The sequence below is a fragment of the Asparagus officinalis genome, chromosome 2, assembly GCF_001876935.1.
Source record: "Asparagus officinalis chromosome 2, Aspof.V1, whole genome shotgun sequence".
In the NCBI taxonomy this organism is placed as follows: Eukaryota; Viridiplantae; Streptophyta; class Magnoliopsida; order Asparagales; family Asparagaceae; genus Asparagus; species Asparagus officinalis.
In genome coordinates, this window is record NC_033795.1 from 4,670,466 (window position 1) to 4,685,142 (window position 14,677).

The following is a 14,677-nucleotide window of genomic DNA, read 5'->3' on the forward strand; positions in this document are numbered from 1 at the left end:
TTGTAGGACACTCTGCAGTCAAGGGGGTTAAATCAAAAATTTAAAGTTGAGAGGGGTTATGTACAACGCCTAAAAAATTGAGGAGGGGTTTTCTCCAATTAAAATAGCTAGCTGAAGGTGGGTTATGCCTCATAGTTGAAGAGTTTCTCTAAAATTAGCCCAGGCAAGCATAGATATAATCAACTTGGAATTGATTCATATATTTCAGATCCCTTCTAAAATCGTTCATTTTCCCAACAAGCTTAATTTATACTCGCTCACTTAATAATCAGGCACATTGTATACGGTCACTCTATTTCTACTATGTTAAAATTCTAAAATTGTGTTTTCTTATAAAAAGAAAAAAAAAGGAAAACAGAAAAGAAATTGTGATAAAGGTTGAGGGTTTTAAAATTTGATTCTACAGTTTGAGTATCCTTTTTATAGATCAAGAACTACATCATCTAATGTATGAATACGTTCTTTTAAAGATATAGATACTGATTTCTTGGATATTGTGAGGCCCCACTAATAGTTCCATATTAATTGTATGAGAAACATATTGATATGATTTAAATAATAAGATAGAGCTAGCCAATCCAGGTACTGCACTCAGTAAGTTCTAGACTTACATCGTGCCAACAAGATCGCGGACCCGAGACATGACAAATATAAGGTTAAAATTGTTCTGAAACCATGTTAGCTCGTATGTCTGCATCAAATTTTTAAAGAATATTATTGATGAAAATCTCAGCCTCATGCCTCAGAAAAAACCTATGGTAAGAAAGAGTTGCTTAATTATCTTATGCTCTAAGGTTCTTTTCACTTTAGCAATATTTGTTTTCTTGTACAGTTGCAGGGGACAAAGCAGGCAAGGACTTGACTTTTGCTTATTTGGAGATTGATGTCATGAGGCTGAACGTATCTAATATCCACAGTCAACTATTAAGAAAAAAGATGACTTGAAATAGAAGTCTTGTGAAGGTGATACTAGCGAATAAAGTCTTTATAGACTTAGAAACAGAAGCAGTCTGTAAAGGAAATCCTATCCTAGTGCACAAAATCTTTGACCACTCAAAACATATCGATTAACAAAATAAACTTAATTTGTTAATCATATAATCATTTTAGCTTCAGATTACCGAAGAAGGTGTAACTGAATTGGTAAACTGTCTATGAGTAGTGCTCTAAGGTCTCAGATTAGACTTTTTAGGAGAGTCTCGTAGGAATTTACTTTCCTTCAATACCGGAGGTCGTGCGTTGGGGGGTGCCCCTTAGTCACGCATAAGGGTTTGACACCCATAGTCTGAAGGATCGTAGGGAAGTTCCCTCAAAAAAAAAAAATATCTTAGCTTCAGATTGATAAGCTTGCAGTTAATACAAGAGCAGATTTTAATTTTAATTTTTTGGTTATTAAGAAAGAGCAAATAAAAGGGTGGATACTTCCCATATTTTTAATTAATAGCATTCAATAAAGGTTGTCCACAATAAATTTTCACTAGAAAAATCTCTTGTAACCACTAAAACCAGTAGCTGAAGTTATTACGTTCATACTATTTAAACCCTTATTCTTTATAGTCTTCTTGCTATAAAGTTGACTTTGTGAATTGTTTTGGTAGTCAAGAAGAATGCCTATTTCCGGCCCCCAATCTTCAGATCGCTAAGGGGCTGTTTGGTTGTTGTTGGTAAAGTTGTGTATTTATGACACAACTTGGAAAGTTGTTGTCCACCTCATCAATTTCACTTTTATACTTTTCTTTGTTTGTTTTTGATTCCATTGGAATCATAAAACACTTGTTTGGTTTGCAAAATAAAACTTTAATTGTTTGTTTGGAAAGTGTAAAAAGTGGTCCCTACTCAAATGATCATATTGGTTGGAATTATTTTTTATTATTTTTTCCTAACTTCAATGTTAGCTTTCTCCTAAAATCATGTCTTTTTTTCATGAAATCACTTTACAAGCCACATCAGCATATGAAATCACTTTACACTATTTTCACAACTACAAACAAACAATTGAAAGTGATGAAAGCTGACATTGGGACCCACTTTTTTACACTTTACATCCTTTTACATGGTAAAAACATACAACCAAACAGCCCCTAACTGATTTTTTTATTGTGAACGTGAGGGCCACATCCACCGGTGCGGAGGCAACCCATATGCGGGTGCGGCCCACTCAAGTCATCAATCCTATAAATACGTGGTTCGACTAGAATTTTTTTACACGAAAAAAAAACAACAGAGGATAGTCAGCTGCATGAGGAGAAAAAAGGGGTTTTTTGGCGGCTGTTTAGAAAAAAAACAGAGCGTTTTTCAGATCTAAAAGAGAGATCTTGAGGAGAGAAAAAGAGAGCTTGGCGAGAGAATTTACAAGAGAGAGGTCGAATTTTTTGGGTAAAAAATCATAGCTTTATCTTTAGGACGAGCTTGTGAGTTGTACAAGCGTTAGTGTTCTCCTTCATAGTGGAATCTCCCCTCCCCCTTCCCCATGGACGTAGGCAAGTTTGCACGTAAATATCGTGTCTTTACTATTTTCTGGGTGTTGGCTATTGTTTGTAGGTTCCCTCGATAGCTCAGTCCTAGAACTGATGAGAGGAAGAATGTATATTTCACTTTGTTGAGATATTTCACTTTCTATTATTGTTAGCTTTGTGAAACGGGAATATAGAGGTTGGTTTGAGCTTTTGTGAAAATAAAAACCAGGGCTTTCTCTCGGGTTATATCGCTTCTGCAGCGTGAGGGTGTGACTCTGCGCCTAACAATTGATATCAGAGCTGTTATTCAGATTGTGAGTGATGTAGCTTCTGGTTTGAGGTGGTGCTCGATAATTCTCTAAGAGAAACAAATTTATTAATACAAGCGGAGAATGACATCAACAAGTAAAACAGTTAAAGTTAGAAAATACGAGATCGAAAAGTTCAATATGAAGAATGACTTTTTCTATTGGAGGATGCAGATGAAAAACTCGTTGATTTCACAGAAATTACACAAGACTTTGGCTAGAAAGGAGAAGAAGCACAAGAATATGTCTAATGAGGATTAGAAGGAGCTAGATCTGGAAGCACGGACGTCGATTATCCTATGCCTTGAGAGGGATGTAGTTTTCTTCGTAAATGGAGATGAAATGACTGCGGGCGTGTGGTCGAAGTTAAAGAGCACCTTCATGACGAATAGTCTAACAAACCAGATCTATTTAAAATCTAAATTGTATACTTGCAAGATGGTGGAGGGCTTATCAATCCGGGAATACATCAATAAGTTCGATAGGATAATATCGGATCTGAAAGATATCGATGTGACTGTAGAAGATGAGGATCAGGCTCTTCTACTACTTCTATCTCCACCGAAGTCTTATGAGAACCTGGTGCAAATACTGATACTTGTGGGAGATAATTTAACGATGGATGAGACTAGAACAATACTTCTAGCGGATGACCTTTGGAAGATTACAATCAGTGACATAACTACTGGTGGTAACAAGGAACAAGCACATGAATTGTTTGTTAGAGGAAGGGGCGATGAGCGAGGAAAAGGCAAGAGAGAAAAGTCTAGATCTAAATCAAGACCTCTTGAGGGAAGACCATGTTTTAAATGCAGTGAAGTTATGCATTTCAAGGTCGACTGTCCAAGTAAGAGAGTAGGTGGGAAGAAGAACAATAACAAGACTGAGAGGAGAGAAGGTAAGGAAGAAGCGAGCTATGTTTCAGAGGAAGAGAGCGAGAAAGAATGCTATGTCGTCACGGGTGGCGAGGATATCTCCGGGAAGTGGATTCTTGATTCAGGTTGTTCTTATCACATGTGCCCAAATAGAAAGTGATTTACTACCTATAAAAATATTAATTGTAGAACCGTATTGATGGAGAATAACCATGCTTGTAAAACGACAGGGCTAGGTAATATCAAGATCAAGATGCATGATGGAGTGGTCCGAACCTTGACGGATGTGAGACACGTTCCCGACTTGCGGAAGAATCTTATCTCAGTTGGTGGATTGAACTCTGATGGTTGTAGGATTGTTACAGAGAATGGAGTGAAGAAGGTTGTTTGGGGTTCCCTAGTAGTGATGAAAGGTGTTCGTCACGGTAATTTATGCACTCTCTCAGGTACGACGGTGACAAGAGATGTAGCGGTTGGAACTGAAGGAAGTGGTGGAGACCCATGTGAGCACACAAGGTTATGACATAGGCGGCTTGGGCACATGTCAGAGAAGGGTCTGGATTTGCTTGGTAATGAGGGTTTGCTGAAGAATCTGAAGAAACCATGCATGGATTTTTATGAGGATTGTGTGTACGGGAAGGCCCACAAGGTTAAATTCTTGAAAAGCAATCACAAGAACAGAGGTATATTAGACTATGTGCACACAGATGTGTGGGGTTCGGCTCAGATAACTTCCAAGGGTGGTTCTAGGTATTTTGTCTCGTTCATAGATGATCATTCGAGGTATGCTTGGATTTACAAGGGTGGTTCTAGGTATTTTGTCTCGTTCATAGATGATCATTCGAGGTATGCTTGGATTTATTTTCTTAAGCATAAATCATTCGAGGTATGCTTGGATTTATTTTCTTAAGCATAAGAATGAGGTATTCGAGACATTTAAGAAGTGAAAAGAGATGGTTGAAAGCAAGACATGGAAGAAATCAAAGACACTAAGATCTGATAATGGTACAGAATATACATATGGTGCTTTCAAAAAGTTCTGTGATTAGAAAGGTATTGCTAGACACTGGACAATCACATCTACACCACAACAAAATAGGGTCACGGAGAGGCTGAACCGAACATTGCGAGAGAAAGCAATGAGTATGCGATCTTATGTTGGACTGGGCAAGGAATGGTAGGCAGAAACGGTGGCTACAGCTTGTTATATTATGAACCGTTCTTCACATTCTACATTTGATGGTGATACACCCTATAGGTATGGTCAGGGGAGCATGTAGATTATGAAAAGCTCCGGATTTTTGGGTGTACCGTCTATTATCACGTCAACAAGGAAAAGTTTGACGCGAGAGCCAAGAAGACTATATTCTTGGGATTTGCAAATGGTGTAAAAGGCTATCGTCTTTGGTGTACAGAAGATTCAAAGTTCGTGATCAGCAGAGATATTACCTTTGATAAGAAATCCATGATTGGTAAGGCGCCCAAAGATAATGGCGTTGGGACTGTTGGGACTTCAAAGTCTCAGGTTATTGACATAGAACATAAAGACCAACCAGGTTCTAGTCATGTTCAAGTGGGAAATCAGGTAGATTATGAGCTTGAGTAGGAGGAGGTTTAACAGGAGAATACACAAGCACTACAACAACAATAACAGCTCAAGGATAGTTTGGTTTCCACTAGGCCAAGGCGAGCATACAAGCAGGTAATGAAGCTGGGGGTTGATCAACCCCTGAAGCACTATGGACAGGTTAATTTGGTAGAATACACACTCTCGGTGGAGGATGATGAGCCGGTCTCATTTAAGGAAGCTATTCAGGATAGAGATAGTGAGGGTTAGTTGCCTGCAATGGAGGAGGAGATGTAACCTTTTCGGAAAAACCAAACATGGGAGATGGTCCTATTGCCTGTAGGAAGAAAAGCTATTGGTTGTAAGTGGGTGTATAAGAGAAAGGAAGATCCTTTAGAGCTCGGTGGTACAAGGTACAATGCGAGGCTAGTGGCTAAAGGGTTTGCACAAAGAGAGAGTGCGGATTACAATGAGATCTTTTCTTCGGTGGTGAAACACACTTCTATTCGGGTGCTATTGAGTATTGTTGCGGATTACAATGAGATCTTTTCTTCGGTGGTGAAACACACTTCTATTCGGGTGCTATTGAGTATTGTTGCTTATGGTGATCTTGAGCTGGAACAAAACACACTTCTATTCGGGTGCTATTGAGTATTGTTGCTTATGGTGATCTTGAGCTGGAACAACTCGATGTAAAGACGACCTTCTTGTACGAAGACTTGGATGAAGAGATCTATATGCATCAACCTGAGGGCTACAAGGATGAGAATAAGGAGCATCATGTATGTCGCTTAAGTAAGTCACTCTATGGACTGAAACAATCTCATCGACAGTGATACAAGAGATTTGACTCCTTCATGCTGAAGCATAGGTTTTCCCGAAGCGATTATGATTGTTGTGTTTACTCAAGAACAATCGCTTTTGGTCTTGCTTACTTATTCCTATCAAGATCAAAATGTAATTAATGACACATGAAAACATTAAAAATTCTATGTTTATAGGTCATTCATCCCTTTAATTATTGATAATGTGTGTGATACAAGTAAGAGAAGCCTCATTCTGCAGCACAAAACGGCCTCAAAACAAATGAACAAATGAGCCTAAATCTTTTATACTACCGTAAATTTACACCCAACACTATCAAAATAATGCTGATTCCAAGAACGAATCATTCTTCTGTCTCTCCTGTTGCTGTGGCTGAGCTTGCTGCTGGCTGTGGCTCATGTACAAAGCCATCGAGTTCTCAAACCCTGAACCCTGTAGCGTTTGAGCGGACGAACTAGGTTTCGTTATGCTGAACAAAGAGTTATAACTACTCATTTGATCGCGGTGGTTGTTCGTCATGGCTGATGGCCTAGTAGCNGTTGGAAAGTTGCTGTTATCGGCTGATGATGGCCTGGTGATGCTGTGTCCACGAGCTGCGGGGACGTCGTGGTTGTGTTTCCCTTCGTAGGTCGTGATGACCGATCTCAGATCGTTGGCCGCCCTCTCCACGTGCTTTCGAACTGTGCAGCCCGCTGTTGTGCATTTGTAATAGCTCCTGTAGGAAAAGATGATGAATTCTGAGTTATTGACTGGAAAGAAGTGGTAATATTTTCGTATATATGTCGGAAAAATCCGAGACCTTGACGATTGTTTGATTGCACAAATTAGTAGGGGTATAATCGGTTGGAGGCTCGGAGCGATGCTCACCTTGGATTGGGATTCCCCTTCACCACTTTCTGCCCATATTTCCTCCATCGATACCCATCGTCGAGAATGTCGATATCGCTGGTGGTCTGAACCACTACTCTAGGCTCCCTCACTGTCCTGTTACCTGAGCCTGATATTCCTTCACTCTCACTTTCCTTCCTGTAAAACAAGTGATTTAGATATATCATTTTCCTTTAATTGTTTATAAATTTCTTCACCTTTATCTTTCTTTTCTACCTACAGATAGCCTACAATATTTGGATTCTCTTTCTCACATGAGCCAACGCATTGTGAATGCAAATGTTCACGGATTTTTTTTGTCTCTTCAACCAAATATGCAGAGGATGCCTTGTCCAATATGTGTATATGTACAAAATGTATATTAATTAACCTTTTATTAAAAATAATTACTTACCACCTTTTCGCATCGGGGGCTTCATCATCCTCAAACCCATCACCCAAAGAAGCTGAAGAGTTCTCAGGTGTTGTAACAGAATCCATCGCCGACGCTTCTGCAGCTCCCATGGACCGAACTGAACCGGAGAATGAAGAAGAGCAAGAGCTCCTCCTCTTAGACTCAGGCTTTGGATGGTTATGAGTTCCTTTATACACAATCTCTGTAATCTGACCATCTAAAGATCTCTCGACCTTCTTCTTTATCGGACAGTCTGGAAATGTGCATTTGTAGTAGCTTCGAGGGTTCTCGCTCCCTTTTACTTGCTTTTGCCCGTATTTTCTCCAGTTGTATCCGTCGTCTGATCTCCTCTGTTCTTTGATTGTCATGCTGGGTTGTGAGCTTGGAATTTGTGAAGAGTTAGTTTGAATTGGCGCAACAAGCTCAGGTTTGATTTCTGGCCTAATTGTAGCAGAATTGTTGTGTGCTGGATAATTCCATTGATCCTGCAAGAGAAAAATTGAGGTATCAGATGTAGGAAATCTTAGCATGCATGTAGAGGTTTCGAAACCAAATTTAATTAGAAAAAAAAACTTCAATCAATATTGGACTTTAATTAGTTATCTCTTTGTTATTTGTTACTCGTATCCACATTAGGAGATTTTTTTCTGATATATATGTTACTGTGTTGCATAGAAATCCTATATTCTCTTATATATACAGTTTTGAATATATACCCTTTATATTATAGATATATTTAAGAGAAAGAGTACTCTATTTGGATATCAGAAAGTTTAATCAGTAATAAATAGATTTATAAGTAATAAATTGCTAACTCTTGACAATGCATAGGGCACGTCTATAAGTTAGCCTTTTTATTTAAGCTTATTTCTCTTTCTACTTGTTTTCCAAATGTGAGACTATGATCACGTATAATTTCCCAGAATCAGTACTATAAACTTTGAAGTCGAAAATATACCGACAAAAATGAGGAGGAAGGGTGGATAAATGATGTCTTCAGATTCCCCTCCTTTGAATTTGTTTGAGTTTGAAAATAGAAATCAGAGTAAGTTCTAGCTTCCTCCTTGATCCCTTGCTGATATTGAGCAGAGTTGCTTCCCCAGTTGAAGGATTGAGCAGCTAGAGTCCCAGTTGTTGGAGATGGCAAAATCTATTAAACAGAAAACAACAGGGCAATCACTTTAGCTAGTTCATTCTTGTCTTGTGAAAATTAGGTAAAAGAGACAGAAAAAAGTGCAAGAAATTAATTAATAATGAAAAGGAAATTGAGGTTATCCTTAATCATGACCTTATCTATATAACAAGTAGCAGAATGTACAAGAAAGAAAAGGTATCAATTCTATCTATATATATGTATAGAGTTCAAATATTTCACGAAACATAATTTGAATGCAAACAAAAACAAAAAGGTATATCAGAAACCCATCAATCTAAGAGTTTCAATCAATATTCTCTTGCAAAAAAGAATCTAGAAAAAAAAAGAGAATAGCTTAAAACTTAAACATCTTCATTTTTAATTAGCTTTTTAATTAGAAAATAAGGATTGGTCCAACCCCAAGCAATTCATAGAAAATGAAAAATGATTGTTCAATTAATGTAAGTTAATGTGAACAAATATCTCAGCTAGCATTTAATATGGTAATGAAATTTAAAAAACAAATATTACAGTATACATTAGGATGTAAACCGCATGCATGAGAGAGAGAAAAAAGTACTTATAGGCGGCTATGAGCAAATATTCCAGCATATCTCATTGTTATATGCAAAGACAAAGAAAAATCCTTGTTACTAACATTAGAAGATGAGAGAAGAACAGGAGAATCCAAGAGCTCAGCAGGATTAAACCCCGAAAAGTACGAAGAAGGCGACACAGGAGGAGGAGAAACAGGTAGTGAAGAAAGAGGAAGAGGCTTGAAGTTTGGCAGCAAAGCGGTAGTAGTCTCCATACGTCCCGAAAAGGCCCGGCCGGCCATATCCATCACGGGCTCTTCATTGTAATTGGGCCTCGCGGTGAAGGAGAACGAGCCCGGCCTCGAGTTCGCCGAGGTCTCCAAGCTCCCTGAAGAAGAAGTCATTGAGAGAGAAGAAGAATAATAAGGAAAGAGGAGTGTAAAGAGGTGGTGGCCGTTATATATGTTTTGCATGGATTTTGCAGGTTTTAGAGAGAGAGAGAGAGAGAGAGGGGAATGGTTTTGTAATAAGGGTGACGTGGCAGAGATAGAACATCTTCTGAGAAAGAAGGGAGTGCGGAAATATTGACCGGTCAAAGCTCGTGAAGTCTGACCGGTCAGCGGCGGCTTGGTACATCTTTGGAGAGCTGAGGCTCCGCATGACCTTTTCTAAGGTTTTAATTAAATTACAATTAAGATCAAAATTAGCTTGCACCTCCTTTGGTACGGTGAGAATTAAGTGAAATGAAAATGGAATGGAATATGGAATGAGATGGAATTAATGTGAGATGCAATTTATAAAATAGAGCAAGAATTAACGTATTTTAAAATTCTATATTTTATTAATTCTCACCATTTCCTATCATTAATTTCATTAGGAATACTCATGTAAAAGGATGTAAAGTGTAAAAAAGTGGGTCCCAATATCAGCTTTCATCACTTTCAATTGTTTGTAAGTGGGTCCCAATATCAGCTTTCATCACTTTCAATTGTTTGTTTGTAGTTGTGAAAATAGTGTAAAGTGGTTTCATATGCTGATGTGGCTTGTAAAGTGATTTCATGAAAAAAAGACATGGTTTTAGGGGCTGTTTGGTTGTTGTTGGTAAAGTTGTGTATTTATGACACAACTTGGAAAGTTGCTGTCCACCTCATCAATTTCACTTTTATAATTTTCTTTGTTTGTTTTTGATTCCATTGGAATCATAAAACACTTGTTTGGTTTGCAAAATAGAACTTTAATTGTTTGTTTGGAAAGTGTAAAAAGTGGTCCCTACTCAAATGATCATATTGGTTGGAATTAAAGTGTAAAAAGTGGTCCCTACTCAAATGATCATATTGGTTGGAATTATTTTTTATTATTTTTTCCTTTCTTCAATGTCAACTTTCTCCTAAAATCATGTCTTTTTTTTATGAAACCACTTTACATGCCACATCACCATATGAAATCACTTTACACTATTTTCACAACTACAAACAAACAATTGAAAGTGATGAAAGCTAACATTGGGACCCACTTTTTTGCACTTTCCATCCTTTTACATGGTAAAAACATACAGCCAAACAGCCTCTTAGAAGAAAACTAACATTGAAGTTAGGAAAAAATAATAAAAAATAATTCCAACCAATATGATCATTTGAGTAGGGACCACTTTTTACACTTTCCAAACAAACAATTAAAGTTTCATTTTGCAAATCAAACAAGTGTTTTATGATTCCAATGGAATCAAAAACAAACAAAGAAAAGTATAAAAATGAAATTGATGAGGTGGACAACAACTTTCCAAGTTGTGTCATAAATACACAACTTTACCAACAACAACCAAACAGCCCCTAAGTGGGAATTGATGAGAAGTGAGAATAGTCATTAATCCAACTTCAAAAAAGAGGTAGTGTTTGGTAGAAAGGAATGAGAAGTGATGATTGATATTCCATTCTTACTCCCTCTCACGCGTATCAAACGAGGCCTTAGGGTTTGCTTAATCACCAGTGTTTCGTACAGTTAGAAGCTAAGTGTTAAATCAGTTTTTTCTGATAATGTTTGATCAATCCAATATGATTATCAATGGGTTTATCAAATGTAAGTAATTTCTTCAAAAAGGTTATTCTAGTGGTGAAAAAAGCTAATTCATAACCGCCTTTAAAAGTGAGGGTAGCCTTATGATAAGTCCACGTTATCTTGGAGCATTCATTATATAAAGAGATTGCTTTGAACCTTAATTACAGAAATGATATTGAAAAGAAATTTTTTTTTACTGTAGACCCAATCCCATATTTAATCCCTAAAACCGACTCATTTTAAAGTTATTTATGAGAATCGACCCACTTTGAGTTAATTGCGATACTAATTAGTAAGGGTTGCCAACCCCGACTAATTAGTAGCCTAATTAGCAGCCGCAAACCTTCCTTGCTCCTTGACCCCGCTTATAATTAAGCTACTAATTAGTCGAGGTTGGCAACCCCGACTAATTAGTATCGTAATTAACTCAAAGTGGGTCGATTCTTATAAATAAATTTAAATTGGGTCGGTTTTAGAGATTAAATCTGGGATTGGGTCTACCGTGAAAATTTCTTCATATTGAAAATGTTAAGCCTCTCTTTGTTCCGCTAAGAAGGACGTACGTAGAACATCTTGTTTGTACGCAAAATATTCTGTTAACTCAAATCATAAAAAGAATAAACTAGTTTCAAGATTGGGTATAATACTTAACCAATCATTTTCTTATTTTTATAAAGTTATTTATTTTTAAAGAAAAATTGATCAAACAAATCTGACCTCTGTTAGATAGGATCAAAGATGATTAATTTTGCATCCGCTAGATCAGGGTCTAGTCCGGGTCAACGTCGGGTCGGGTCGGGTCAGGATTTTTAGCACCCGAAAACGCGGAGTGCTGTGCAGTGGTTAGCCCATGCGCGCGCGCTTATGTAACATAATATCGTCTCTTAGTGTATAACCTTAATTTTTAATCAAGGATTTGTCTGACTTTGACTGACGATGATTATTACACTCCGCACGGTATTAACCCCGATTTGGATTTTTATACCAACCTTCTAGCTTAATTACATGTATTTTTCCTTTTTTGGTTTTTTTTGTGCGTGCTTGATTTTTTTTTTTTTTTCACCACGGTTTGTTTGTGGCGCTTAATTTCCTCTCGTTCTTTTAAAATGTTTCATTATACTCTTATTAATGAAATATATAAGAGTAGTTAACCACCGTTCACTCGAATCGGCAGATAGCTAGCGTGGACATTTTATTGTGGAAAAAATAAAACAAAATATAAAAGGGAAAAAAAAACCATATTATTTTGCATGTTGTTTCACCGTTTTTAGTTTATAACGGGCTTTCTTCGGAATGAGATCGTAACGGCGTTTTTCGAAAGAAAACAATGAGCTATTTTTAACTCAAAAACTCATTGAAGATAACATTAGCAGGATCCCTTCACGTTTTGTGGAAGAGGCGGCGCACGGTTATTTGACGTTGCATACAAGCAGGCGACTCAATGCAAATTTATAATTTATTAATGTCACTTTTTCCATCTACTTGTAAAAGTTATTCTTTGCTTTGAACAAAGTTTTAAGCCTTTGTTATACTGTAAAGGCCTTCATGCTCACATGTTTATTAATAGCTGACCATTTTATTGCAAAATTAAAAAGTAAACTAACTAACATTCAGAGCAAATGAGCATTCATCAAATGCCGTAATACTCGGGTTCAATATTTTTTTAACATCTAGACATAATCCCAACCTCTGAACTCAGACTTTCAGAGAGAAGGTCGAGGATCGAATTCAAGAATTTAGACTTCAAAATTTATGCACGGATCTGATAGTTTGACATTATTTTTGTGTACGTTTAGCGCCACGAACTAGGTCTACTAGCTAGAAACTTTCTCGGGGAGGATAAAACACACGATCCACCCATGATGGGTGTTAAAAATCTGTGTCAATCATTCATGACGTGGATCTTATCTGGGGGCATGTGGATCGCATCCCATCTTCATGATGCTATGTGAAAATATTAATAAGGATCCAAGTCTGTGGTATTAAATGTGCTCTAAAGGGATGCCAACCCTTGGCAGTACCATTGGATCTTGGTATTCATGCACATTGACATCATTTTGATGCATATCCACCGGATACTATACTGATCTAAACATTATTCTTTCATTAACGCATCATTAATGCAGTTAATAGATACCACGCATGTACTTGGTCGCAATCACAATGGGTGTTTAGAAAAAATCACAATGGGAGAATTTATGCCTTGAAAAGTAAGAATAAAATCACAAATGGGAGAATTTATGCCTTGGAAAGTAAGAATTGGTGAGAACATTCAAGGTTCTTATCATCGGTGTAACTGTAGAAAGCAAACAAAGGTATTCGGTTTTCCCATAGAGATGCTCTTTTATGTCATGCTTTCGTGATGCGGCTTTGCAACCGTTCAAATTTTCATTACTGAAGATGACTTCTGTTACTCCTTTATCCTTCGATAGGTTCACTAACTTCAACTGGAGGATAATACTTGTCAAAATTTCGCCCAGGGTAAATGAGTCAAAAAGAATTTACCGAGGGCCTCTATCCGCAAAAATCAAACTGCAAGGGTAACTACTTCGCAACACAGAATCACAAGCACAATACTACAGGGGGTCTATATGCAATTTACCCAAGTAGATATGAATGGAATGAGTAATCTTTAATATATTCTTCAAAAATATGTTCACAATGACAAACCCTGAAGTCACGGCTACCCCAAACAAAAAAAGAGTTAAGTTCTCCCACTCTATTAGTTAGGAGCATATGCCTACAGCTTGCGACCATCCCATGCCATTAGCAAATCTAATCCCCTAACTTCTCCCCAGATGCTCTAGTTATTCAACCTGCGGGGCAAAAAAAAAATCCACTTCATGTTACAAATAACCTCAATCCTTGAATTGTGTCGAGGGTCTCCCGTGCAATTTCCCCTTAAGATGCCTGATCTTAGCATCCACTCTCGCCGAAAATCCAATCTTTGTCTCCTGCCTCGCCTTCGACTTCTCCCTCTGCCACATATGTTGATCCTCAACATCCTTCTTAAAGTACTTAATCTCCTGTATTATGTGATGATCCTCGGGATAAAACGTCCTTTGAAATGATACATGAGCCAAATAAGGAAGATTACAGAACACGACCACCAAACCAGTGGTAATCCAATATGCAGGCGTTTCTAGCAAGATATTGAGAAAGAGCATATAACTATCGCCCGAGAAAGCAAAGCAGCTGTACGCGAAAACGAAGGAGTACCAAGTGGCAATACTCCCCCAAACAAATGCGTGTTGGATCCAAGTGAAGTGGCTCATGCTAAGGGCAATTTGAACATTGACGGCCCAAACAACGCAAGTGAATATGGAGGTCCCCAAGAAAGTCATGTCAGGGGGGGAGCCTGTGGCGTTGATTGCTTGGATCTGGAAGACTAAGATGTTGATGAAGTAGCTGATGACGGATGCATAGATTCCATTGCCAATCCAACCGAGGATCCTAAACCAGTCGAAGAATAGGTTCCTCGGTCCTTGCTGGTATAAAGCAGGGAACTGCAAAGACGTCACATTTATAAAAATCAGCATTTCAAATGGATAAACCTAACTAAAGCAACCGTTATTTTCTTCCCAGTGATCGGGGCAAGGTGCTCATAAAATTTATTTAATTAGAGGGAAAACGTATAG

At 37.8% G+C, this 14,677-nt stretch overlaps 2 protein-coding genes across 3 annotated transcripts in view; both read right to left on the bottom strand.

Moving 5' to 3' along the window:
* Positions 6,226 to 9,394, bottom strand: LOC109829360 (probable WRKY transcription factor 26). Of its 2 annotated transcripts, none has more exons than XM_020396489.1 (5): positions 9,107 to 9,394; positions 8,272 to 8,463; positions 7,317 to 7,798; positions 6,899 to 7,057; positions 6,226 to 6,746 (listed from the first exon to the last, which is right to left on the bottom strand). In XM_020396489.1, the coding sequence occupies exons 1-5, from the start codon at positions 9,386 to 9,388 to the stop codon at positions 6,347 to 6,349; spliced, it is 1,515 nt and encodes a 504-aa protein (XP_020252078.1). In that variant the 5' UTR covers positions 9,389 to 9,394; the 3' UTR covers positions 6,226 to 6,346. The 2 variants fall into 2 exon arrangements, with proteins under 2 accessions (XP_020252078.1, XP_020252077.1); XM_020396488.1 differs by having other exon boundaries at positions 7,314 to 7,798.
* LOC109830003 (probable phospholipid-transporting ATPase 4) overlaps positions 13,653 to 14,677 on the bottom strand; it is a 14,641-nt gene continuing 13,616 nt past the window's right edge. The window contains exon 10 of the mRNA XM_020397135.1: positions 13,653 to 14,562. Within this exon, the coding sequence (XP_020252724.1) occupies positions 13,898 to 14,562 (665 nt within the window). The 3' untranslated portion in view covers positions 13,653 to 13,897. The remainder of the gene's footprint in view (positions 14,563 to 14,677) is intronic.